Source organism: Manis javanica, chromosome 2 (genome assembly GCF_040802235.1).
Source record: "Manis javanica isolate MJ-LG chromosome 2, MJ_LKY, whole genome shotgun sequence".
NCBI classification, from domain to species: domain Eukaryota; kingdom Metazoa; phylum Chordata; class Mammalia; order Pholidota; family Manidae; genus Manis; species Manis javanica.
In genome coordinates this window covers 171,898,336-171,925,026 of record NC_133157.1, presented here as the reverse complement: position 1 = coordinate 171,925,026, position 26,691 = coordinate 171,898,336, and the positions used below count along the sequence as shown (strand labels likewise).

General features: G+C 39.0%; 1 protein-coding gene across 4 annotated transcripts in view; it reads right to left on the bottom strand.

Annotated features, from left to right (window-relative positions):
• Positions 1 to 6,834: 6,834 nt before the first annotated feature.
• Positions 6,835 to 26,691, bottom strand: part of ATP6V0D2 (ATPase H+ transporting V0 subunit d2) — a 42,838-nt gene continuing 22,981 nt past the window's right edge. For 2 of the 4 annotated variants that reach the window (XM_073229786.1, XM_073229785.1), the window contains 6 exons: positions 20,599 to 20,777; positions 19,214 to 19,293; positions 17,735 to 17,812; positions 11,603 to 11,779; positions 10,410 to 10,487; positions 6,835 to 7,637 (listed from right to left, as the gene is read on the bottom strand). In XM_073229786.1, the coding sequence (XP_073085887.1) occupies positions 7,476 to 7,637; positions 10,410 to 10,487; positions 11,603 to 11,779; positions 17,735 to 17,812; positions 19,214 to 19,293; positions 20,599 to 20,777 (754 nt within the window). In that variant the 3' untranslated portion in view covers positions 6,835 to 7,475. The remainder of the gene's footprint in view (positions 7,638 to 10,409; positions 10,488 to 11,602; positions 11,780 to 17,734; positions 17,813 to 19,213; positions 19,294 to 20,598; positions 20,778 to 26,691) is intronic. The other 2 variants (XM_073229788.1, XM_073229787.1) reach the window with 2 other exon arrangements.

Sequence of the window (26,691 nt, the reverse complement as noted above, 5' to 3'; positions counted from 1 at the left end):
AAAGTCATTTTCTCTGAACTGACCACTGATGTCTACTTCATTTTTACAGAGGCATCCCTTTTCTCCTTGTTGCTCCCTTCCCGTATTTCAAAATTACTCCTGTCCTGTCAATATATGCCTGCCATGTGGCTCAGGAGGGAGCTAGCAGCATGTCCAGCTGTTTTTGATTCAAACATGATCATTGTCTCTACAGTCTTGCCTAAAAATGGCCTTATCAGTACAGGATGACTTGGGCTACTTTCTGAACCTAAGAGATATGTTTCCTTCTAGGAAATTTACCGATTTAATGTTCCATCTATCCTCCCTGGATTTACAATTTTACTAAGGAGGTTATGCATCTGTCCTGCCCTCTCTTTAACTATTCTATTTGACAGGCTTTTATTTGGCTTTAGGCAATAAAAGATGACTAAGATGATAAAATGATTTATTTCTAGGTGCCATGAGAGAATGTGAGAACACAATTTTCTTCCATTTCCCCAAACATGAAGCCTTAAAAGTAATTTTTTCCATTTGATCATTCAATCCTGAAGATAAGCTTCAGGAAATACCAGCTGGATAGAATTTATTTTTTTAAGAGACTTTTTAGGTTTGCAACAAAACTGAGACTTACAGAGATTTCCCATATATCCCCTACCATAACACAAGCATAGTTTGCCCAATTATCAATATTAATCACCGGGATAGTACGTATTTTACCAAGGACGAATTTATGTTAAGGCATAGTTTACCTTAAGGCTCACTCTTGGTGGTATACATATATGGGCTTAGACATGTAATGACATGTATCCATCATTACAATATCATACAGAGTATTTTCACTGTCTAAAGAGCCCCTGTGCTCTGTCTGCTCATTTGTCTTTCACTCCACCCCAGCAATCATTAATCTTTTAATTGTCTCCAAAGTTTGGCTTTTTCCAGAATGTCATAGATTGGAATCATGCAGTATGTAGCCTTTTTCAGATTGACTTATTTCACTTAGTAATATGCATTTAAGGTTCATTCGTGTCTTTTCATGACTTAGAGATCATTTCTTATTCCATTGTCTGACCTTATCACCGTTTATCCACTTACCTACAAGGGAATCTTGGCTGCTCCCAGGTTTGGGCAATTACGAATAAAGCTGCTGTAAACATCCGATTGCAGGTTTGTGTAGGTACTCATTTTCACCTCCTTTGGGAGAACACCAAGGGGTGTAATTGTTGGATTGTATGTTAAGAAGGTGTTTAGTTTTGTAGGATACCCCCAAACTGTCTTCCGAAGTGGCTGCACCATGTTGCATTCCCACCAGCAATGAATGGGTGTTCCTGATGTTCCATATCCTTGCTAGCTTTGAGTGTTGTCTGTGGTCCATTATAATAGATTTGTAGTGGTATCTCATTGTTTTAATTTACATTTCCCTGATGACATATGATAGGTAGCATTTCTTCATATGCTTATTTGCCATTTGTATGTCTTCCTTAGTGAAATATCTGTTATGGTCTTTGTCCTATTTTTTCACCCAGGAGTTGATTTTCTTACTGTTGAGTTTTAAGAGTTCTTTGTATATTTTGGATAGTAGTCCTTTAATAGATGTGTCTTTTGCAAATATTTTCTCTTAGTCTACAGGTTGTCATATAATTATTTTGAAATTGTCTTTTGCAGAGCAGAGATTTTTAATTTTAAAGTCCAACTTATCAATTATTTATTTCCTGGATTGTGTCTTCGGAGTTATACTGAAAAAGACATCACTATACCCAAGTTTATCTCAGCTTTCTCCTATGCTATCTTCCAGAAACTTTATAGTTTGATGTTTTATATGTAAGTCTGTGACCCATTTTGAGCTAGTTTTTGCGAAGGGTGTAAGGTCTGTGTCTAGAGGCATTTTTTTTTTTTTGCATGTGGATGTGTAGTTGTTCCAGAACCTTTTGTTGTAGGCTATTTTCACTTCTTATATTAGTCCTTTGTCAAGGACTATAGACCTCTAGGTTGCTCATGAATGGATTTTAGAGGGTCCACATTCTTTTCATATTTCACATTCATTTCACTGTGCAAATTTTAGGTGAATGTGTAGATGTCTATTCTTCTGAGGGGAATCTGTCTGTAGTGCTCATCAGATTCTTACAGTGTTATATGAACTCTAATGATTAAAGCCACTGTTAACAACTCATGTTAGATTTTATGGCTCAGATAATCCTGGTATTTCACAGAGTTATATCCATTACAGGGCACTGTTAAAATATGAATTGCTAATCCTGTATGTCTTATGTTTATTTATGCATAACTTTCTTCTGATCTTTTTACTGAAAAGCCTTTGAGACTCTGAAAGATTTGTTCAGTATAAACCACTCACATCACCAGTATGCACCCTTGTGCACAACTATGTGATCTGGAGCTGAGATGCATGTTTACCCATTCTTCTGGGCTTCCACAAGTCTTAAGAAATATATTGTTGAATTAAAAAAATACCTAATCGTGAAGATTTTTAAATGTTAGCTATACCTTTCCTTTGAATTTTCACTTATATGTGGAATCAAAACAAAACAAAACAAAAGGTCAAACTCATAGAAACAGAGAGTAGAAAAGTGGTTACCAGAGGCTAGGGAATGGAGAAATAGGGGAAGAATGCTAAAAGGGTACAAACTTTCAGTTACAAGAGGAATAAGGTCTGAGGATCAAATGTATAATGTGACTATAGTTGATGAGAGCATAGAACTTAAATGCTCTCACACACACAACAGTAAATATGCAAGGTGACAGACACACCTCACATGCTGGGAGGAATCTTTTCACACTGTAATCAGATCATCATGTTGTACTCTTTATATCTTACAATTTATTTGTCAGTTGTACCCCAATAAATCTGAAAAATACTTTTAATTTTAAAAAATTTCTGATATTTCAGGAACAAACTATAACATATTAATATTCCACTCATACATTAAAATAAAAACCAGAAAATTAAAAAAAAATAAAACCCAAACTGAAATAAACCCCTAATTTAAAAATAGTAAGCATCTTATACTATGGAATATATACCTCAGCATTAACTGTTCAATAGGGAAGAACTGCTTTAATTTAAAAATCTTACAAAAGTAGAATCTGAAAGTGTATAAATCATAAAAATGTACAGTTAATATATCGGTTATAAATTGTGTATGAATCATTAAATTGTAAATAATCTAGGATTTCTGTTGATTCAAAAAAAATGACAAAGGTAGTAATGAGTCGCACCTCTAATGAGCTGGATTCAGGGTCACTGAATCTGGGGTTACCAACTCTTCCTGGAAAACAAGATGACTGCCTTGTTGGCTGGAGTTCCTTGTCTATATCTGGCTTGAGGGATGATGTTTCTGTCAAATGGCATAGAGGTAGTCCCTCCAAGTCAGAACCAAGGCTCTTTTGTGGGTGATATGTGCAGAAAACTATACCTGTCCCGAGCATCTGCGAAAGATGACTAGAGAGTGGATGACTTAGGCAGGACTTAGAAAGGACTTTAAAGTGGCCTCAAAACCCTGTTGGACATATTCAGTGATGACTACTGAGCACCATTGCTCCATTAAGTATTACTGCAGAAAAATACCCCCAAATTAATGGTTCAAAACAAGTGTTTTATTATGCTCAGGTATTCTGTGGGTCAGGAATTTAGGAAGGACTCATGTGGAGAGTCTTCACCTCCTCACCTGGGGTCTCTTAAACAGTCGCAGTCAGGTATTGGAGCTGGGCTTTAGTATCTGAGGGGTTGACTGAGCCAGACTGCCAGTGTGGCTCTCACATGGGTGGTAGTTGATGCTCTTGGTAGGAATTCAACTGGGGTTGTCGTGTTTGTCTATACTTCACCTCTCCATGTGGCGTGGCTTCCTCACAGCGTGGGAGTCTCACAGAAGCTGGACCACTTACCTGGTAGCTCAGCACTCTAAAATCCAGCAAGCAAAGGAAACTGCATTGTCTTGGAAGTTATACAGCACAGCACCCCTTTTTCTGGATTCTGTGGCTTATGAGCAAGTCACTGAGGCCGGCTCAAATTCAAGTAGAAGGAACAAAGACCCCATCATCTCTTGGTGGGAGGAATGCCAAAGAAATGTGCAGATATGTTGTAAAACCACCGTACAGCAAGTCCTAATGGTAGCCCTTGTAAAGTGGAGTGGGGGCCTAGTCCTTGTTACCTGAAATGGAAGCCTAAAACTTTTATTTATTCATTTGTTTGTTTAACTGCTTCCAACTTTGTCACTAAGAGATCCACACTGACTAAAAGGTAACAAGAATGTCAGGGGTACCAGAAGTCTATGATTGTCCTAGAGCTCCTGCTGTACTTTTACAGCTTGTCAACAATCTTAGCTTTTAAATGGCATTTGTGGATCTGGTCAGAATGATGATTCCATTTTTATGTATTTATTTTCCCTAGCCTCTAACTTCCTAACTTATTCTCCTTTCTTTCCAAGAATTCCAATTTGCCTTCCCTTGAATAAGCAGTCAGATGTGGTCCATGTGGAGCAGTACTCTGCTGAGCCGGGCTGCAATTAGCGATCAAGGCTTCATTGGTGGTGGAAGCCGAAAACTGAAGCACAAGGAAATCGAGGAGAAAGAGGGAGAGGCTGGAAAAGTAATTAATGGGAGCTAGATGGAATAGTGAAGATGTAAAAGAGGAGGAGGATGGCAAATTGCTTAGGGCAGGTGGTGTGCTCCTTATTATAGTTTCTACATCCTGGTTTCATATTTATAATGTGTATACATGTTATGATAGTGCAGCAATCCAGAATGACATCAAAACTCCTGGCATCAGCTATCAGGAGACATCAGGGATGAAAGGAAGAATGACATCCTCTGATAATGTCACATATATTCCTTAGCAATTCTATTCCATACATATAAGTATTAATATTTTCATTTGCTGAAGAGGAAACAACTCAAGATGACAAATGAATCCAACAGTAAGGAGAATTTGTCTGTTCCTGAAACTAAGACAAAACAGAGTGAAATGTAATTGTCCTTCCATATCTGCGTCTACTTTGTGAGCTCTGACATGGTCAACAGCGTTTTTAGTGGTAGACTTAAGGGTTACTGCTAATGAAACCATGCAGATCTGGTCATCACCAAGTCTTTCTTTGCTCTACAAAGATTTATTTAACCTTCTCGATGTCTTATTACATTGCTGCCCTGCTGCAGGGAGAGGTGGTGGTGGTGGACACGCCAAAATGGCTAACTGAATTCCTTCACTGTCCAGCAAGTTAGCCTTGGGCCAGACTCACCCAGCTTCAAATGTTACTGCCATTTGCCCTCAGTCTCTGTTCCTCGTTCCTAAAGCATCACGAGAAATGAAATGATTGCATTTCTTCTTAAATGTTCTCCAAATATCCTGAAAATTGCAAATGCTATTTTTGTACAAATTCTCCCGACTACAAAACCTTATTTAAGATCTAACCTGCTCCTGTCCATGGATAGACTGACATGGAAGGCCAGGAGAGCAGTGCCAAAGCGAGCAGAGAAGGCAGAGGGGGGAGCGGCTGCCCATCTGTGAAGTGAGCTTCGCAGGGGCGACTGGCCGCAGACTGCGAGCAATTCTGGGCATATTCTATACCCGGAATTAACTGGCACAGTGTTTGAAGACCAGTTGCAGCAAACTAGAGATGGAAATTTAAGAGGTTGATCAAATTCTGCTGGGAGGCTGGGAAAGGGATTAGGAACCTCATCTAATCACTTAGAAAAATTTTTTGCCTCATTGTTTTCTACATTGCTCTACATACCTGATTTTTTGGCCGTATTTTATTGAGTATGAATAGTTTTCAAAAGTTCCTGTTCTCCAATGTAGACCAGTTCCCTGAAATATGACAGCAAAGTCAGTTCCCAGAGCAGCCACTTAAAAGCCACGGAAGTTCAAAGTGACTTCTTTAAACTGCCCTGAGTCCCCTCCTCTCTAGGAGGGGCACAGCTGTCTGCTTCAGAGGTTTGTGTGTAGTTTCCTCTCCCCAATGTTCACTCAGTGGTTAGACCTGGAGAAGGGTTTGGGGGACTGAGGTCTTCATTATTTATGTAGAATGAAAGGGAGGTAAATTCAGCCCAGGGACCTGGGACACATTCAGGGCCCACCCACATCCGCAGGGCAGGCAGGAAGACTTTAGTCTGAGAATCATCTTGGTATCTTTTTCTAAGCTACCTCTTTCTCATCAGCATCTTTGCTCTCAACTTCTAAAGAAGTCTGAAGCCTTTAGTTCCTCCACTGCAGACACCACAGGTTAAAATGTCAATTATGGACGACTCCTGGCCCACGCCTTGGAGTGAAGGCAGCGGCCTCATGCAGGGCCTGGAGCAAGCCAAGAAGGCTGCTTTCTGCCCTTGGGAAGTGGGCTATTTGGGTCAAGCAGACGGGTTTGCACTGAAGCCTTCTGCAGGGTTCAGATGCCACCAAGGAGCCAAGACAAATGCTTTCCTTCCTACTCTGTGAGCCACAAGTTCTCTTTATGCTTAAAAATCTCTATCACCACAATTAAATACTCCACAAAAAAGTTGGGGATTTTTGCAGAAAAGTTGATGTACTCCTTGTCATTGCACTTAAGTCTTGATACCAGTATGTGTATACTCTCTGAAAATATTTTCACATGAAGAACTTTGAATTTGTACATATGCTTAAATTTTAAAATATAGTGAATACAGATTTTTCATTTAGAAACCTTGCATTTTTAACGAAAGGACTTGAGCAGTGTTTGCTTCTCCTTCTATTTCTGGGTGGCTTCATACACCAGTTCTACTGAAGTTTTATAGAGAATCCACATTTTGCAAACTAAACCAATGACTTATGCTTCTGAATGAATAAAATATAATTAGTGGGTTACTTTCTTCTCAGGCAAAGCACAAAGGAACTGCAGTAGAGATACACCTTTTATTTAAAGAAAGTTGGAAGAAAATCAGTTGTAAGCTGTAGCCTTAATAACATATTTAACATTACTTGCATGTAGGGACTATAATTCAGAATGGGGCAGTGTTCCCGAGCTTTCCAGATCAAAGTGTAGTAGAAAAAAAACCCCATTATTTCCCATCAGAAATGGTCCACGTTGTCTCCATACAGCTCTGGACTTTTGTGGACTTAGGGGGAGGAACAGATAGTTAAAAAGTAAAGCAGACAGTATGTGTGCTTGTGGAGAAATGTGGATATGCAAGAGTAAAAAACTTTTATTAGATTTGGGTTTTAATGTAACCAATCAAGAATAGGAAAAGTAAAAGAAAAAAAAAGAATAGGAAAAGTATTATATGGTTAATTAAAATTAATGTCTAAATTCTGGTGAAGAATGAGACAGAAATGTGGAAACAAGATTTAAGACTGCTGGAAAAACAAGTAAGGCTTGGGGACAGGACTGGTTTACTGTTTTCAGTGAGCCTGCAATTCACGCAGGTGGAGTGTATCTTATTTTTATGTAAACTAGATAAAAACACGATTGCTTTTACTTTCCTCAAAACTTCCTCTTGACATTTACGATTTTCTGCATTTGAGGTCCCCCACTGAATTATAAAATTGGAATGTAACTGTTAATTTTAGTCCGATGCCTTTGTGAAATGCATTCTGCTATCCACACGACATTTCTCATCTCTTGCTCCTTCAGCTTTGTGTATGCGTAAAACACTCCATGATGGAACTGCCTGTTGAAGGCCAGCACATTCATCTGTACCTGAGGAAGGAAAAACAAAAAACACGGACCATCACCTTATTAGGAGCACACTACATTTCTGAAATAATACTAAGCTACAGACTGGCTGGTGCTCGTGTAGCACTTATTTGTGATTAAATAAATGTCCAAATGACTCCAAATAGAGGAAAGCAGTAGCAACTTAGCAAGTTCTAAGGGGAATTTAAGAGTCACTGCAGTTAAAGATAGACAACGTTTGTTTAAAAAGTAAGTTTGCAGAAATAATCAATCTTCCCATGTTTTCTTCCGCCTGCTACTTCTATAGCTTTTCTTCTTCCTTCCTAATTACAACCCTTAAAGAGAATTCGTGCCTCATATCAAATTTACCAAGTATCATAATTCTTCCAAGTGATAAAGATACCTCAAGACAAATGCTGGGCATAGAAGCCACAGGGCATAAATCTGCAAAGAAGTAAAAAGCTAACCTTTTCAAACAATAAGGCTTCTCTCTCACTTACCAACTTTACATTTCCCTGCATGGCCCCGGAAGATGACTGGTTAGCCAGAGAAGGGTAAGATTCCTCAAGGGAGGAACAACCTAAGACAGGCACAGTCGCAGGGGGGCCATCAGGTGAGAAATTGGGGATCAACAGAGGTGAGGCTTAGAACCTCATCCCCACTGTTCTGAGAGAAATCTTCTGCATCCGTGGATGTTTTATTGCCCTTGTCTAGCTTGGATTAACACATAGTCTACAGGCACACACCTGATCATCTACATTTGCTCTCTTACAACACTAAACTATGTTTTCTACCTTTATCTTGCATCTACCTACCACTTCAGCATTTTATTAAAAATAATAATAATAAAGAGAGAAATGTGGGATCCACATATAAATCAAGTATAAAAATCAAACGAATATTCATATTTGACCTGATTGTTTATAGTTCATAATGCATGAGCAAAACCGAAAGTTTCTGTGATGACTGCCCTTGTACTGTTCACTATGTAACTTATTCACTGTGTAAGAATTTGTTCTCCATGTAAGAACTTGTTCGTTATGCTTCAGAAGATTGGAGACTGACGAAAATTAGGCTTGGGGTGGATTAATGATTGTGCATTGAGCATTGAGTCCCCTATACAGAATTTTATTGTTGTTAACAACCATTTGATCAATAAATATGAGAGATGCCCTCTCAAAAAAAAAAAAGTACAGACCTCCAATTGTAAAATAAATAAGTAACCGGATGTAATGTATAGCATAAGGAATATAGTCAAAATATTGTAACAACTTTGTATGGTGATAGCTGGTAGCTAGAATTATCATGTATATAAATGTTGAATCACTGTGTTGTACACCTGAAACTAATGTAATACTGTGTGTCAACTACCCTTTAATAAAAAATAATTAAAAAAAAAAAGTAAGTTTGCAGAATCAGAACACAAGCCCAAATCCCAACAGCACTGCTAGGAAAGATTCCTAGGAAAACCGTGGGTGTGTGTAACTTTGTAATAACATGTATCTGGCTTCTAGCTAGTGGACTTGTCTCATTCAGGTAAACGATTTTTCTTTGGCCACAACTTTGAAAAGGTTTTTGGGCTGTCTCTCCTCTTCAGGGCAATGTCCCCAGCCCCTAGAATTTGGACTGAGGGATATTGTGAGCTTTCTTAGGGTGCTCTGCAGCAACCTGACATACAGATGAATTGGGGTTTTTTTTCCTCTGAGAAGGAAGATAGGCAAAAGAAAATTTTAAAAAAATTATTTTAAACTTGGGTAAAGTCTGAAATAGAACAATTCCTTTTCCATTTTGAAAAAAAGAGGCAAGGTACGGAGTCTCTCACGTAGCTCTGAAAACCTCAAGCTAACTAGTCAGGAAGTGGAAATCCCTGTTCTTAGAAACAGACACCCATTTTTCCTGCCAAGGGCAGCTTTTTTAACAGCCTTCTTTGAAGCAGTACTGCAGTAGTGAGGACTTCTAAAACTTCCTAATACATGGGGTAATGTGCATTGTTTTTACTTCTTTCTATGACGGACACTATGAAGCTGTTGGGAAAGGTCTAGAGGAGGGATTACAAGAAGGTTCCCATATTGCCTTCCGGAGCCAGGCTAACCCTAAAGTTTGGAGAAATTTTGGGGTACTCTGTCAGTTCCAATCAACTGAAATGGGAGGTCCAGTGGTGTTAGAGAAATGAGTGGAATGCACTAGAAAACTTCTCTAAATTTGGGGCAACTTACCTGGTACCAACAAAAAAGCCCTTTTGTTGAAGAATTCGGTAGCCCAGGAACTGACGGTAAGTGGATTAAGTACTCTTCTGCTTGAAGGGGAAGAGAATAATCTAGAATCTCTGGATGGATGTCTATATGAATAACTCCTAAGTGTTATAACTGTGTCCAGGACTTATGTAATAAGTCATAATATTTAATAACCATAGATAAATCCAACTTGAAGAAGGGATGGACTGGTGAGATGCACCTAGCAGACTGCACACCATGAGGATAGTTAATATATGAGCATGAGAATGTCTGAGCTTGTTGTCTCAGTTAATTAGGAAATAACTGCATGCCTTCCAGAGTTTCACGTGGGCACTGCATGCTTCTGGATAGAACAATTCCACAAGCAGTCATCATATGTGAATGACAGGGCCCTCCCAGCCAGAGATACTAGCTCATACTAACACACAGCTGTCAAACTGAATGCGCCTAATCAAATGGCCCAATCAAGTGTAAAAAGAAAACCCAAAGAAAGAAAATATTTAAAACCCAGAGTAAGAGGAAAAGCATATATAAGCTGATAACATTGCCACTTATCTCATACCTCACGCTCATAAAACACATCCTCCAAGGTCTTTCCCCCACTGCCATCACCCACAGCCTCGAACAAAGGCTTGTATACCTTAAAAATAAAGACAAGAGACTATTGTTTTTAATGAATTTTCATTTCACATAAGTAGATAAGAAGACATTTTCCTAGCAATATAGAAATTGTACATTTATTTTAAAAAATATCTATAAGGTCTGAATGTGTAGGATCATTGACTTCCTGAGAAAATATTAAAAAATCAAAGTAATTAGAGAGTATAGATGGAATTCTAGACTCTTGGCTTATTCAGGACTATAGGCAAAAGGCAAAAGCAGTTCTACTCTCAATGTGTATCATCCTCGGGGCTAGTTGGGTGCATTCCAAAGACTCAATGAATGCTTGTGGTTTGATCAGTATGACTCATGGGTTCTTTGAGAGAACAATTGATAAAATTCATATGAAATTTCAAGCATGGAGGGACTGGAAATTGGGAAGAAGCTCAAATTTTAGGATTATGCTGGAGACCCTTTTACAATGACAGATGACATTCACTGACTCTTCTCTTTCCTGTAGGGCTTCAAACATTCACAGGAAAAAATAAGAAAGTCATTTCAGTTCTGGACAAGTTACCTGGAGAGTGTTACAATACCGGCTGTAAGTCAGGAGGAATGGAATCAGGGGATAAGTGTGTCACCTTGAACTGAGAAGCTTCAGGCTCTCTAAGAGTGGTCAGAAGCTGGAATAAGGGAACGGCAGAGCAGCTTTCTTTCCAGTCCCTATTTCTGGCCACTAAACAAAGGGAGCGGTATAAGCCAACATGTCCATTGTCTCCCTTGTATTTCAAGCAGATGTTCTGTACCTAACCTGTTTATGCAACGCACACTGGAAAGGACTGTGGGGTCAGGCTAATTTACATAACTTTGACGTGAGCCCACATGTCCAGAAGACTGTAACAGTCCCTTGGGGAACTTGCTTTATTAAGTTCTTGAACATAAGTGCTCAAATGACTGCTCCTTGGAGATTTAAACAAGTATTTGCTCAGCAGGAACCTTAAAAAACACGAGCTTGGGTCAGGAACGTTGGGAGAGACAGTTACAGCAAGAGACATTGCTTTCTACCTTAAAAACTCATGACTGCTTTTGATAAGACGTGTACATTGATGTGCAATGAAATAACAAGCATTCTGGGAACCTGGTGTAATCACATACCCCATAATGATCCGCCACTCTCTTCATCTGTTCAAAGTCTTCCGCTTGGGCCAACAGGCGCAGCCCCTCAGGATGGAGCATGCCGCAGGTGGGGTAGAGGGTCTTCCGGTCCTCTTTGCTCAGTTCAGTCCCAAAGGAGTTAAGAGTGATGATGAAAGCACGTCTGTCAGCCTCAAACTGAATTTTCAAGACACAAAATCAGTGAAATCTAACTATCTGTTAACTGCTACAACCAGAACTCTGAGTAGAAAAATTCATTTCCAAAGTGACTTTCTATCCTTCCTGGGTCTGTGTCTGATTATAATACAGACTTGGGTTACTAATGTTCCCTTAGCCTCCTCTAATGGTGTAACTGCCAGAGGAGGATCACACACCAGTGACAACAGTCTACGACTCCTGAAGCCCCCTGAAACATTAGCTCCCAGGCTCTCTGCCAAGTAGTTACATGTTTCTGTCACATAGGCTAGAGTCTTAAATGTTTTTTCCACAACCATGGGAGTAATACTTACTTGTTGGGGTCTATTCAGAGACAAAACAAGATAATTTAAGTGGACATGCCTGGCAGGATGTTTAGAACAAAAAGTGCGTATCATACAAGTTAACACTTTTCTGATTGTTCATGTATGATTTTTTACATAGTGAAACTGTGCTACTTACTTGTTCGTATTTTCATGTTTTGGTTTTCTTCTGTAAAGTCCTAGGTTAGGGATCAATATATCTCACTCTGTAGCTCAAAGTAATATGGTTCAGGGCAAGTTATCTTCCTCTCAGGGCCTCAGTTTCCTCGTGTGTTAGATGAAGGGTTTGGCACTCGGTCTTTTAGGTGGGTCACATAGAGTGACGGCCTGTCTCCTTCATGCTGGGCACCACTCGGCACCTGAGCAACAGCCCCATGTTGGCCTCTCTAGTTCCTCTAACCATTCAGTCTTTCTTGAAATTTCTTTGTATTCCTTTGGTGGGGTATCTTCTGTCTCTTGGTTCTCCTCCTACCATTTCACCTCAGTCTGTCCTCCGTGGCATCTGTCTGACTGTCATGGGAGTTTGTCATGGGGTCCTCGGACTCAGAAACTCTTCTCCTTATACCTGAAGCACCCTGCATTGACCTTATTTTACAACCTGCACGTATTTTTCTTCCTACTACACCTCTCTCTTGTTGGCTATTCATTTTATAATATCCAGTGTCTGACACATAGGAAGACTGTTACTGTTTAGTAAATCCAACAGAAGGGTCTATGATTCTACCACTTCTACAATTCTCCACGATTCTCTGCAGTGTTGCTGCTCAAAGTGTGTTTCATGGATCGGTAACACTGACATCACCTGGGAGCTTGTTAGAAATGCAGAGTTTCAGGCAACAGTCCAGCCCTACTGAACCAAAATCTGCATTTTAGCAAGATTCCAAGGTTATCTGTGTGCATATGAGACTCCAAGAGCTATCCTTTGATCGGTTAATTCTTGACTAATTAACCCATAACAAATCCAGACTTATAACAGTTTTAATGGAACGCTTGTTAGAACAGGTGTTTCTATCAGGGGAGTGAGAGTTAGTTCCTTCTGATCCTTTGACTGACCTCATGGAAATTATGGGTGAGCCAGAGGCAGGGAGTGGCCATATATGGAAGCAAAGACAGCTGCCTCTGGCTACTGAATATAACCAATCCTGTCAGTAATGTTAGCTCTTCCAGGGATAAGAGAAGAAAAGCAAGAGGGAGAAAAGCAAGAGGTAATAACAAACCTTAAGGGGAAGGAGCAACAATGGAGTTCATTGTCCCAGATGTTCTCCAGTGTGCTTTGTAGTTCTAAGATGTTAGAATTATTTTCACTTTGTTTTTCAGTTTTATAGAGAAATAATTAATACACATCGCTGTATAAGATGTTCGGATTTTGCAGAGAGAAGTAAGCGGGGTGGGCAGCACCGCAGAGGCCCAGGGCAGCAGAGGCCAGTCCAAGGAAGGAAGCTGCGTGAAGTGAAGCATCACACTTCAGAGGAATGGTTGGAGCTCAGACACTGGGGAGGAAGCTGAAGAAGTAAGGTGGACATGGCTGGAGAGAACATGAAAGGCTTTACCTGCCATGCCACGAAGAGGGCACCTGGATTGATACCTTAGGTTATCTGAACACTCCATACACTTCCCAGCTTCCAGCCCTTTACCTCCAAAGCACATACTCCATCCCATGACTTGCCATGTTGAGATCGTACCTGCATCTGAGGGTCCCAGCAAATGCCATCTTTTTCACAGGAAGCCCTTCTTTTCTCCCTAATTGAATGTGGTTTCCTTTGACTCCTAATTATATTTTAATTTCCTGTTTATTATAACTGTCTGTGTATCTTACTATTTTCTTCTAGTCTAGAGGCTCTTTGGGTCTGAGAGTGTGTATTCTCTTAGTGAAAAGAACTATGATCTGGAATTATAAAAAGGCTATCCTGTCTGTGGCTCTCCCTAAGCAGACAGTTTGGAACGTAAGATTACAGAGGACAGTGAAGGCAGTGGTACTGGTTTCACTTAAGCCCTGTACCATTTGCAGGGGGTTGGCATCCTGTGTGGCCCAGTGCACGTCAGATGGCCCTTGTCTTTCCTTTTACTCCTCCCTACAACATGCATTCATTTTATAACTGTAACTTATTTATTATTGTTGCAAAAGATAACAATGTACTACTGACTTATTCAAAATCATTCTCAGCAGCCCATGATAGTGGGGCTGATCAGGGCATACATTCTTGCCAGACCCTTACAGAAGGAAAGGAATCCCTGGTGGGAGCACTGGGTGGAGGGTTGATGGCAATGGGTGACAGTGATGGGAACTGGAGTCAAGCCCAGCCTTGTTAGCATGTGTACTGCCCAGTGAGAAGAAACAAACATATTGTGTACTTGTTTTCACTCCTTCCTTAATCATACAGATTGTCAGAAGAGCAAAAACAAGTAATAAAAGGCATAAAGGCAACTTCTGGGAATTTAACTAAAGAAAACAAAATGACTAATTAAAAAAGATACAGGTGCCATTATGATTAGCACACATAATATAGGGGGCATGGGGAAGGAAGTATAGCACAGAGAAGCTTACTATGCTGATGGACAGTGACTGTAATGGGGTATATGTGGGGACTTGATAATAGGGGGAATGTAGTAACCACAATGTTGCTCATTTGAAATCTGAGCATAAGGTTGTCTATCAATGATACCTTAATAAAAAAAAAGGTACAGGCCCCTTATGTTTATCTCAGCATTATTTACAATAGCCAAGATATGGAAGCAAAGCTAAGTGTCCATTGATGAATGAATGGATAGAGTGTGGTACTTAAATGCACTGGAATATTACTCAGCCACAAAAAATGAATGAACTATTGCCATCTGCAGCAATGTGGATGGACCTAGAGGGTATTATGCTAAGTGAAATAAGTCAAACATAGAAAAATAGGATATGATTTCACTTACATGTGCACTCTGAAGAATTAAACAAAAAAAAACAGAAACAGACTTATAAACACAGAGAATAAACTGGTAGTTGCCACAGGAGAGGGATGAGGGGGATGGGTGAAATAGGTGAAGAGGATAAAAAGGGTCAAGTTACCAATTATGAAGTAAGTAAGTCACAGGGATGAAAAGCACAGCAAAAGGAATATAGTCAATAATATTGTAATGTTGTAATATCTTTGTATGGTGACAGCTGGTAATTACACTTACTGTGGTGAGCATTTTGTAATGTGTATAATTGTTGAATCACTTGTACTTCTAAAATCAACATAGTATTATATACCAAATATACTTCAATAAAAAATAAAAGGCATAAAGGCAAATGTACACTGTAGTGCATTTGCCTTGAACATGACTTAATTTCTTTTTCCTTCTCATATGAAGTTACAATCTTGGAACTAGGTCAAATTTTCACATGTAAGCCCAGGTTAATGGCCTCTCTTACCATAGTCTTTTGAAATCTCCTGTCAAATGAGATTAAATTAAACTTTACAAACTGGAAGTGCTCTTTATAAACGATTGGGCTCTTTATAGTTGCACAAATAAAAGGGGAGGTAATGACATGACCTGATGTATTTATATAAATCTGACAAATCTCTTCTGATCATGTCTTTAGAAACATTATAATTACAAGTCATGTATGTCACATGTAACTGATATTTCTATGTAAATATATAAAGATAGTGAAATGGATTTTTATTTTTAACACAGCTTGAAAAAAAATCTAGTCTAATATGGCAGTCTCATGGGTCTAGGAAAGGGATGATGAGAACACTGGGTACAGAGTAGTCTGAGCAAACCCTCCCAGGGACAAGCATTCTTCTAATACTATGCTGTCCTTTTTACATTACCAAAGATTACAGACATAATTCTTATCTAATTCTGATTTTTATAGCACATGCAGTATAATTCTGCTTGTGAATTAGCACTTACTTTTACATAAGAATTGTGAATGGTGAATTTAATGTAGAGGTAATATAACATAGTGGCTGCTTCGGTTCAAATCCTGACACTACCACTTGCTAGCTGTGGGACATCAGCAAGTTAGCAGCCTTCCCATGCCTCAGTTGCCCCTTCTAGAAACAGGAACTGAACTACCCATTTTGATGGGCTACTTTGAAGTCCAAGTGAATTCAAGTATAAAAAGCAACCGGGATAGTATTTGGCACATAACAAATATTAGTTATTAATGGTACCACTGTATACTTTTTGTAAGGTTATGAGTTATAACTTTTATTATACATATTTTTTTAGTATTAAGTACATGGACCAGTTCTAAACCACAAGAATTATGCCATGTAGAAACTATACTTGAGCCATAAACAATGTGGCTTCTTATGTTGTGACTAGTAGTTAAATTTATGAGAAGAATGGGGGGCACTCATAGGATCATTAGATTACTTATATTACATGATCAGCACGTCTGAAAGAGACTAGTTCACTTTCTGACATTTAGCATGCCATGACAAAAATGTTTTTTATTTACAGAAGCCCCCTTTCTGTGTAAAATAGGTAAGAACAAACATGTATTTCTGGAGTTCTCCAGTGATAAACTCTTTACTTCAAGGACTTCTTAAGCTTTAAGAGTTCAACAGGGGATAGCAAAGTATCTTTAACTATAAAATATTAGTGATTTGATGTTTTGAGGGGAACTAATTTTATCGTTAGCAGTTTCAGCGCATTAGGTTAAAATATATACAGATGAATTGTTCAAGTTTTTATTTCTTTTTTTTCTTAATAGACTTTTCTTGAAATCATAAGTCACTGAAATATTTAATCTGCCCATCAATTAAGTCTCCTTAACGGATACCCCTATGATAAAAGATATTCTTTAGAGATAACTTAGTTACACAGGCAAAGCAAGGGCTTTTCTAAGCCCACAATGGTATACTTTCTCTTCAAAAATAATTCAAATGAAGCCAGTCAGAGAGGTCTATGTAAAATAATCAGTGCAGACTGTGTCCCAAGGTACCTCAGATCCTTCTGATCTCTAGCCTGAATATCTCATGCATTTGTGGATCAACATTTGCAGGCAAGATGACCACTAAACAGATAAAATCTGTGGTGGTAAAGGGAATCAAAAAGAGTATATCATCAGTTAGAGAGGCAGACACCAATGGTGGCATTTGACACGTAGTAAGTCAGCATGTCAACTGCGAGCCACCTAGCCCAGGGTCTTCCTACCCACAGCTGGGATATTCAGTGGTCATTTGGTGTGGCCTTTATCTTAGGATTTATATAAGGAATGGCTCAGAGTGGACTTTGGTGCCAAGTTGTAAGGGTTCCCAATTGCCCAATATTCCCTTATTGGAGGGAAGTTGGGTGATTATTAAAAGCGTACTTACAGTTCACCAGTTGTCCATAGTATACTAAAAATTTAACTAATTACAATCTACATTTGTCATACTACATCAAAATGAATCATAACAAAACTTTTATAAGCATTATTCTTTCCTAATTCCAAAGCAACTCTTCTATGTAGGAAACTTGGAAAATACCACTCTTAATTGAAGGCATCAAGTGATATGTATAGTAAAATATATTGTGTATTCTATTTTTAGATAAATGAGCTTCTAAGATAAAAATACAAATAAGATTACACAAATGAAAGTAGTAGGCACAGTATTTGCCATAAAAAATTTCAAGGACTCTTTCTTACCTCAAGAATGGGACACATAATATCCGCTGTGACATCATCATGATTCTTACAGAATTTATAGAATGCTTCGAGATAAGACTTAAAAAGAAGAAAGATCAGTAACAATAAAAGGAATATGTTTTCCTTTTGGAAAATTCTAGATCAGCTTTTCATGGCTTATTAAATGCTTTAATGGAAACTGAATTGCTTCTCCTGCAGGGAGATATTTTATAATAAACATGGTACAAACTTTCACATTGAAGCATGTTGCACAGCTTAAAAAAAACTATGAAAGAACACAGTTGTATTTATCATACCTTATAATTACTTAACAAGGACTTTTTTTGCATGGTTATTGGATTACTTCATATGGTTAATTCTTGCTACTCTAACAAGAGTGCCGAACTCTTCTATGAGCTCTACAAGTAATTCTAGATTTGATCCTAGGCTGTCAGTCACTCTTTTTAGTGCTCAGGAGACACATATGGGGTGATTTTGAGCAGGGGATATATTGGAAAGGCAGAATCTGGACTGTAGAGTCAGACTGCCTGAGTTTGAATACCAACTCTATTACTTACTAGCTAAGGGACTTCTGCCAAGTAAATTTTACCTGTCCATGCCTCAGTTTTCTCATTTGAGGAATGGGAATAGCACTTAGTTTGGCTGGGTGGACTGGACTTAGTGAGTTAATGCCTACAAATTGCTTAAAACAATGCCATCTGTTAGCTATATCTCAGGGATGCCTCCTCTATGTCCATAGTATCTTTATAAAAAGGAAAACTGCCTTCAGTGCAAAGCTTTTGAGAGTACCATGTATTTCAGCATAACAAGCTATATATACGGCATAACACTATATATTCATTCATTTACTCTGTGAGAGTATTCAAAGATGCTATGGTTGTATGGGTAAAAATGGACAGATTTTGCTCAGCCTATATTGCACAGAGCTAATCAAATGGTGGGAGCATAGTCCAGGAATTTGGCAAGATTATGCAAGGTGGTACCTATAATGTAATGTCCAAAAGTTGGTTATCTTTGTATGCTGCATATTGTTAGTAGATTAAAATTGTGTGGACAGTTTAACAGCAGAATTCAAGGACTCTATAACAGAATTGAACACAGAGATAGAAACTATATAACCTGAGGTTTACTATGTATGCTGGTTATTGTAAAATGGATATGGTTCACCCCACCCATCTATCCATCTACCAGCAACCATCCATCCAATTGCCACCTTTTATGTTCTAGCCACTACACAAGGAGCAAGGGATGGAGAAGAATGGGGTGTGATAACTGCTTTAGAGGATCTTGCTGGTTGAGGGAAGCTGACATGCATGCATTTAACTAGAAGACAAGCCAGGACAGTAAGGGATATTTTCTAAATATACACAGCTTCATAATTGCAGAAGTTGGCTAATGGGCAAAAGTAACTTTCAGTAAAGAATTCTGTTTACAATGTATTATGTAATAAAGAAAAATACAATATTTGAGAAAAGTTACCTTGTATAGTTTATTGCGCAGTAATTCAATATTCAGTTCATCTAGAATATTTTCAGACATACAGTCTTGAAAGAATGGAGCTAGAAGCACAAATTATCACACAAAATAAATTAATCAAAAGCATGATTATAAACCATAGGAAATGTTTCCAGAACACACCACTCTGTGCTCACTTCTGACTAGGGTACTGTGGACACAGACTTGATAGGTCCACCAATAATAATGACAATAAGAGTGATGATTTATTAAGCATTTACTATGCATAAGCCCTGTATTAAACACTGCATAAATTTAAAATTATTTAATCCTTACAACACCTTGGAATGATTCACTTTATGGCTTGCTTTTTTGAAGCTTCGCCTCACCCATTATTTAATAGTAATATTTACCATTTGAAGCCTTACTATGTGCCAAGCATTGAGTTGTACTAAAAACTGTCTTAGTAAGATGCTATTGGTTTTTTTTTTGTTTTTTTTTTAGGAGAGCAAGGCAGAGGCTTTTATTTAGAGAGAAAGTGAGAGGACAGAGCTCCTGGCTCAGGCTGGGAGGGGAGGGACAAGAAAGCCCCCAAGCTACTATTGTTTTTGAAAAGAGGAAATGGAGGTGAGCTGAAATGCCCCAAGTCACCTTGCTGGGACCAGGCTGAGCCTGGCTTCCTGCTCATGGATGTTGGGCTCCAGACTCATCTACTTTCCACCACACTATGCTTTCTCCTTAGCTTAGGAAACTCAATTTTTTTCTTTTTAGAATTTGTTTTAAATACAATCTTTGATAAATGACCAATAGTGAACTGCTACTATCCAGATTTCCTGACAATATTAAATTTAAAATGATACCATTAGCATTTTGAATGCTACAATTATTGTCAGTGTCAAACTATAATGAAATTAACATTCATTCCATTATTGCTTCAAGTCATTTGACAGACACTCCTGAGCAATTCTGAAAAATGACATTCCTAAACTTCCTAAAACAAAATGCTTCCTATACACATCCTTATTTAGACAGAAGTATAAAAATGAATGGATAAGGAACTAATCATATAAAACCCAGTTATAAAATGAATTTTTTTAAAAAATTACAAGTTCTATAATTTATTTGCTATGGTATGGTACATGGTGTAAGTGTTTGGTGGTTGGGAAATGAGTCTCAGCTCCTTCTTGGCTACAAATGGTTTGTGCCATGATCCTAAGCAGGTTACTTCATTTGTCTTGATCTGAAAAATGAGGGAACTGGACTAGATGATTCTCTGATGTCTCTTCGACATCTAGGAATCTGTACAGTATGACACTGCATCCACGGAGAAAATCATGAATTGAATGTACATTGTCTAATTACTGTGACAACATATACAGTCAGTTTTACAACTATGTAAGCATTCATACCTAATGGTGTCTCAACCAGAACAGCATTAAAGAGGTCAGTAGGTGTCTCAGCAATGTTGACTGCTTCCATTTCTGTGAAACGGCCCAGTGGGTGGCACTTCCCCAGAATCTCTTTCACAGATTTTTTTTGTAATGCACCATTCATCAGTAGAATTACATTGTCTATCATGTAACTGCATCTGGTTTGGAAGAAGTTTCAATCATTAGAAAAACAACTGCATGAGAATAAGCAGCATTCCATAGGTTAAAAAAAAAAAGTTTGGGCTCATACTCTTTCACTGAGGAAATAATATGAGTCTCTTTTTATTTTAATCTCTAGAGTTTAAGAAATATGGGTGGGGCAAAATATCTGACTCTGGGGGTATCAAAATTTGAAAAACCATATTCAGAGTCATAGTAACTGACGGGTGGGACTGTGCAGAAGATGACCCCCTACACACTGATCGTCAAATACAGTGGGATGGGGTGAGGGTGTGAAACTGGTTGTTCATAATGCACTATGTTCTTAAAAAGTTGAGAAATACAGCATTTCATTATATTGTAAAAACTGACTAAATCTGTGATGGAGCCCATCATCAAGGATTCAAAGTTTAAAATATATAAAAATAAATAAAACAAAATACTTAATTTTAATATTAAAACAATTATTTTATTTATTAAAAATTCTAAATATTCTGTATTTTCCTCCTATGAGACCAGACAGTGAACTTTCTAGCCTTTCCCCTGTATGATTCCCAAAGTCCACCAGTTCATATTTTATGTGATTTCTTTCCTGAATATAAGCTCTAATGCCAAGGGTATTCTGGGGGCATGTGCTTGTTCATCCATGTGCTCAGAACCCAGGATATTCCAAGCAATGAGGTTGAGAAATAAGGGACACAGTCCTTTTCTTCACAGAGAGTATGGCTTAAGGGGGAGCTGGACAAAGAATCCATTACTTATACTTTGTACAGGTACAAAGAAGCATACATTCTCTGCAAAACAAGCTATCGGGTGATGTGGGGATCCAGAGCTGGGCACCAAACCAGTCTGGGGTCAGTCTTCCTGGTGAATGACATTCAAGCTGAAACTTGTAGAATGAAATAGCCGTCCAGGCACAAGTGTCTGGGAGGGGGAAAGCGTGCTCGATGCAGAAGGGACAGCATGCCAGGAGCTCCAGAAAGGAGAGCACAGGGAGGTTCTGTTGCCTGCCGCTGCAGGGTCTCGAGAGACAAGATAAGGAATTTGGGTGTTGAGGATGATGAAGATACCGAATGCCTTTAAGCAGAGGTGGTATAAGGATCTATGTAGAACTTGGAGTGAAACAGAAGAGGGAAACAAATACTTATACAGTGAGGTGCTTTATTAAAGTATTGTAGTTAGTCATGATAACCACACTGTGATGGTAACTGGTTCCATTATCAGCTCTATTTTAAGGGACCTGAGGCCCAGAGAGGTAAAAAACTCATCCATGATGACACAGCTAAGGCTCAAGTCAGGCCATCTGCTTCCGAAATCTTTTTCCTAACCCTCATGGTCTGCTGTGTGGTCAGCAACAACACCTCGATCTGCAGGCTTAATAGATATAGAGCCATTTACTGAGATGCAAGCAGTGGAGGAACAGCAGGTTGCGGTGGGAGCAGACACTTGGACAGAACGAGTCTAATGTCCCCAGGAGATATCCAACAGGATATGCTGACGTGGCCTCCCCAATCTGAGGCCTGGAGACAGGTGTGGACCAGACACATGTGGGGGGTCTGGATGGAGTCATTGAAGGTGGAGCAGGAGTCTTGGGAATGACTGGGATCACAGCCTGTGGAGTGTACGTAAAGAGTTCTGTCCTGAGAACTCTGGGAGCCCCAGGATTTAAGGACCTTGATGGAACTTGGGAAGGAATGACCAGATGGTGGGAGGAAAACCAGGGGAGAGAATTCTAGGAAGTTCTAGGAAGAAGTGGTCAGAGCATCAAAGGCCAAAGGAGAGTCAAGGCAAACACTGAAGTAAAGTGTCTATCAGAGAAGACATCCTCTGAGAACATAGTGTCAACACTTCTAGGCCAGGTTGTGGAAGGGAAAGGGGAGAAGGGAGAAACCTAACCATGTGTGTTTTAAATGGGTGGAAAGAGGTTTTTTTTTTGTTTTCAAAGTTCAAACTACAGGTTAGAACTATGGTTCCTTTGGCTTTAAAAGAAGGGGAAGGTAACTATATAAAGACCCAAGGGCCAAGGAGGGTTTAGCTTTTAGTTTTAGTATTTATTTTTTGAAGACGAGAAAGAAGAGAATATGTGCACGTGCTGAGGGGAAAGAGGGATCTGAGAGGGCGAGGCTGTGGATCAGAGGAGTGAAGGGACAGCCAAACGACTACTGCCTGCTCCTCTAGGTCTGGCAGTGATGGGGCTCAACCACTGCCACAATTCATGTCTGAAAAATAACTCCTTTCACTGGATAACAATTACCCTCACCACTTAGACACACTGTTACTGGAGCCTGGCTGTGTGGTGATGGACTTCCTGTGCCAGCGCACACTTCCAGCTGGAAAAGATAGTCCTGCGTTGTGGAGCCTCTAGCATTTACCGCAGTAAAAATCCTCCCTGAAGGAAGTTTTGAAGCAGGCAATTATCCCTTTAGAAAAGGCACATGGCCATAGTGCCTTCACCTCCCAAACAGCAGTACCAAATTTAGACATTATGGAGTTATAGAATCCTTTTTACCTCTTGAAAATAATATTAAAATGAAAGTGCTTATTTAACTGTCCCTTTATGGTTCAAAAGCTATTATCTGAGAGGGGAATTGCCAGCACTTAATAATCCTTAGCAGGCTCCAGACATTTAATGGTTCCCCACAGCACCCTGTAATGTAAAAGCACACCAGCTGCCAACATTCTCAACTTGCAGAGGACTATTAAACCAATGTGCTGGGCAACCAGTGTCAAGCCTAGGAGGAGGGATTTAGCCCCCACGTAACATTCAAGGCTTTGCTTGATGTTCCCCATAGGGTGCACGTAGAGGTGCACATGTGTGTACTGAGTATTTATTTTTCATCTATTTCAAACTCCTCATGTTCTAGATAATTGTGCTTCTAATTAGTGTCAGAGCCAGGATTCATGCCATTCTGTTGGGTTAGTTTTTCCCTACTCATGGTCTAGAACAAATATTTTCCATTTATAGCCCCCTTTTAAATACTTTATTCTATAACTCTGATACTGGCACCTGTAAAAACCATTAAGTCACCTAAAATAGTGTAGAATAAATGAGTTGATTTCAAAAAGTTTAGGCTTAAAAAGTAATAATCTTTAAAAAATGCCTACTCTTTTAGAGGTTTTTATTGTATGCACGTTCTCACTGAAGCCCCCTGACTCAGTTCTCTGAAGACCATTATTATGTCCACTCTATATATAAGAAACTGAGGCTTCGAGGTGTTATGTACCTTGCCCAAGCTCACACTGCTGGAAAGGGGTAAAGTTGGCTTCCCAAAGCCAAACTCTTAACTCCCTGCTAGAGTCAGATCAAACAGCCCAGACAATAGATGATATTTATATTTCCTTTCGGTCTTAGTGCTGTTCTTTCTCCCTTTGCTCCCAAAGTTATTCAAGGATCTTGGAGCTAACTGAAATACATTTCCTGTATGATAACTAACGAATTCCAGGCTGACATAACAGTTGCTAAATGGTCAGATAATGTAGAGCCATAATTTAGTGAGTTGAGGAACTGTTCCACAGATGAAAATTTAGGTACTTCAGTGTCATTAGCAATAGCCAAAAAATGACTGTCATTCATGAAACACTCTGGTATGAGGCAGGAAAAGAGATGTCTTCTAAGAACATAAGTGAAGTTACAACAAGTTGAGGAGAAACGTGTCAGGTCCTTTCCAAGGACACAGCTATCAAGATAGGGGGCACAGTAAAAGCTGGAGGGTTTTCACAGATCCTTTCAGGCTTCTGTAGTCAGATCTTGTACTGCATATATGTATGCACTATTTGGATTTGGCCCTCCCCAAATCATGTTTATATTCAAGGTACATAAGAAGGAAGACATACATCATCAATACCATGACATGAGGGGAGCAGAGATTTCAGTAAATTTCTAGAAGATCTAAAACATACAATCTTATTGGTGGATCAGAGCAAAGAAGACACAGGTCAGAATGTACAAATAATAAAGCACCCAGAATTGAGAAATATCCAGGAAAAGTATCAAGCTTGTATTGGGTCAAGAACAGAGATAAGGACTGGGCTGTAAGGCAAGTGGTCAGGGCAAATAACTACAGTAACTTTCTAGGGAAGTGATCTCCCACGTGGAGTAAGGCAGCAAATTTGAAGATTGTTGCCCTAGAATTACACAAAATAATTGTTAAAAAATATGCATCACTTAAATATTTAAGTTGATATATAAAAATTTGTATCAAAGTGTCAGCTCCTCCTTGCTCTGACCCACAGATTTGGAGGGAACATGTCAAAATGCTGAAGATCTGAAAGGACCAGCCAGGGGAATCAAAGCGTTGCAGCCCAAGAGCAATGCCAAGAAGGCACTCCATGTATTTATTGGGTAAGTAAATCTTAACATCTATAGAATACATGCAGGGGGTCGAGTGGGAGCTTAACACACTACCACTTTCTAAGTCTGTGTTCAGCTCCCAGGCAGCCCCCAGTCCTCTGGGGCAGGACGTCCCCGAAGGATATTCATCCACAATAGAACAATGTAAGGGAGGTAGGGCTGTTCTGTTCTTGTCCACGCATGAGGGGTCTGGAGGCTCTGAGTAAGCTGCCCAGGAAAAGAACTTCATTATATTAGATTGTACACATGATTCTAAAACACTGAATAATATATTAATCCCACAATAAGATTAAATACTGCAAATATATAAATTGTGGCACATTGTGAATATCAATATATAATGACTGCTAAGTTACTCAAATTATCCAGTTAAATATCTGGATATTGCTTGTGAGAGACTGAATTGTGTCCCTCTGAAATTCATGCTGAAGCCCAAACCCCCAAAGTGGTGGTATTTGGAGATGGGGCTTCTGGGGCCATTAATTAGTTTAAATGAGGTCACGAGGGTGGGGCCCCATGAGGACCTTACTGCCTGCATAAGAACAGTCTAAAGAGCTTGCTCGCTCTCTCCTTGCTACATAAGGACATAGTGATACAGGCCAGGAAGAGCATCCTCATGAGAGCAACAGTTTGGCTGGCAGCTTGATCTTGGACCTTGATCTTTCCAGCCTCCAGAACTGTAAGAAATAAATCCCACTCTACAGCTTTTCATTACAGAAGCCCAAGCCCTAAAACATCACCATTATTCACTTACAAATACATAAACAGAAGGAAATTGTGTTTTACCTTAATTTTTTTCTGGAAATCTCATTTCCATCCTAACTCTCTCAAAAATTTTACCTTAAGGTAGCATTTATAGCTTTACCCTGAAAACCTTTTGCCTCTCTATAACTCTTTTTCTCTATATATAACTGAATATAAATGTTTTCATATTGTGTGATCATAGGCTTCAAATGTTAAAATATATTTTATGTGAGTTATTATTACTATTACATGAACACAAAACCATGCCATAAATTTTTAAAGCTTCTTATTGTGAAATGATTATAGATTCATAAGAAGTTGCACAAATAGTACAGAGCAGTCCTGGGTATTCTTCACCCAGTTTCCACCAGGGGTTACATTTACATAGTTATCATACAATACAAAAACTAGGAAACTGACATTTGTATTCTGTGTCTGTGCAGTTCTGTTTATCCCATGTGTAGATTTGTGTAACCATCACCATAATCAAGCTACAGAATTGCTGTTATCATCCAAAAGATTTCCAACCTGCTAGCCTTCATAGTCACACCCACCCCTTCCCATCACCATGCCCTAACCTCTGGCAAATACTAATCTGTTCTCCCTGCCTATACTTGGCCATTCTGTGACTGCATCACTAGAATATATTGTGTGACATTTTGAGATTGGCTGTTTTAATCCTGCTTAATGTCCTTAAGATATATGTAACACATGAACATTATTGCATCTAAATAATTTGTCCCTTTTTATTGGTGAGTGGTGTTCCATGTATGCATTTACCTATCTGTTTAACCATTCACCTGTTGAAGCCATTTGGG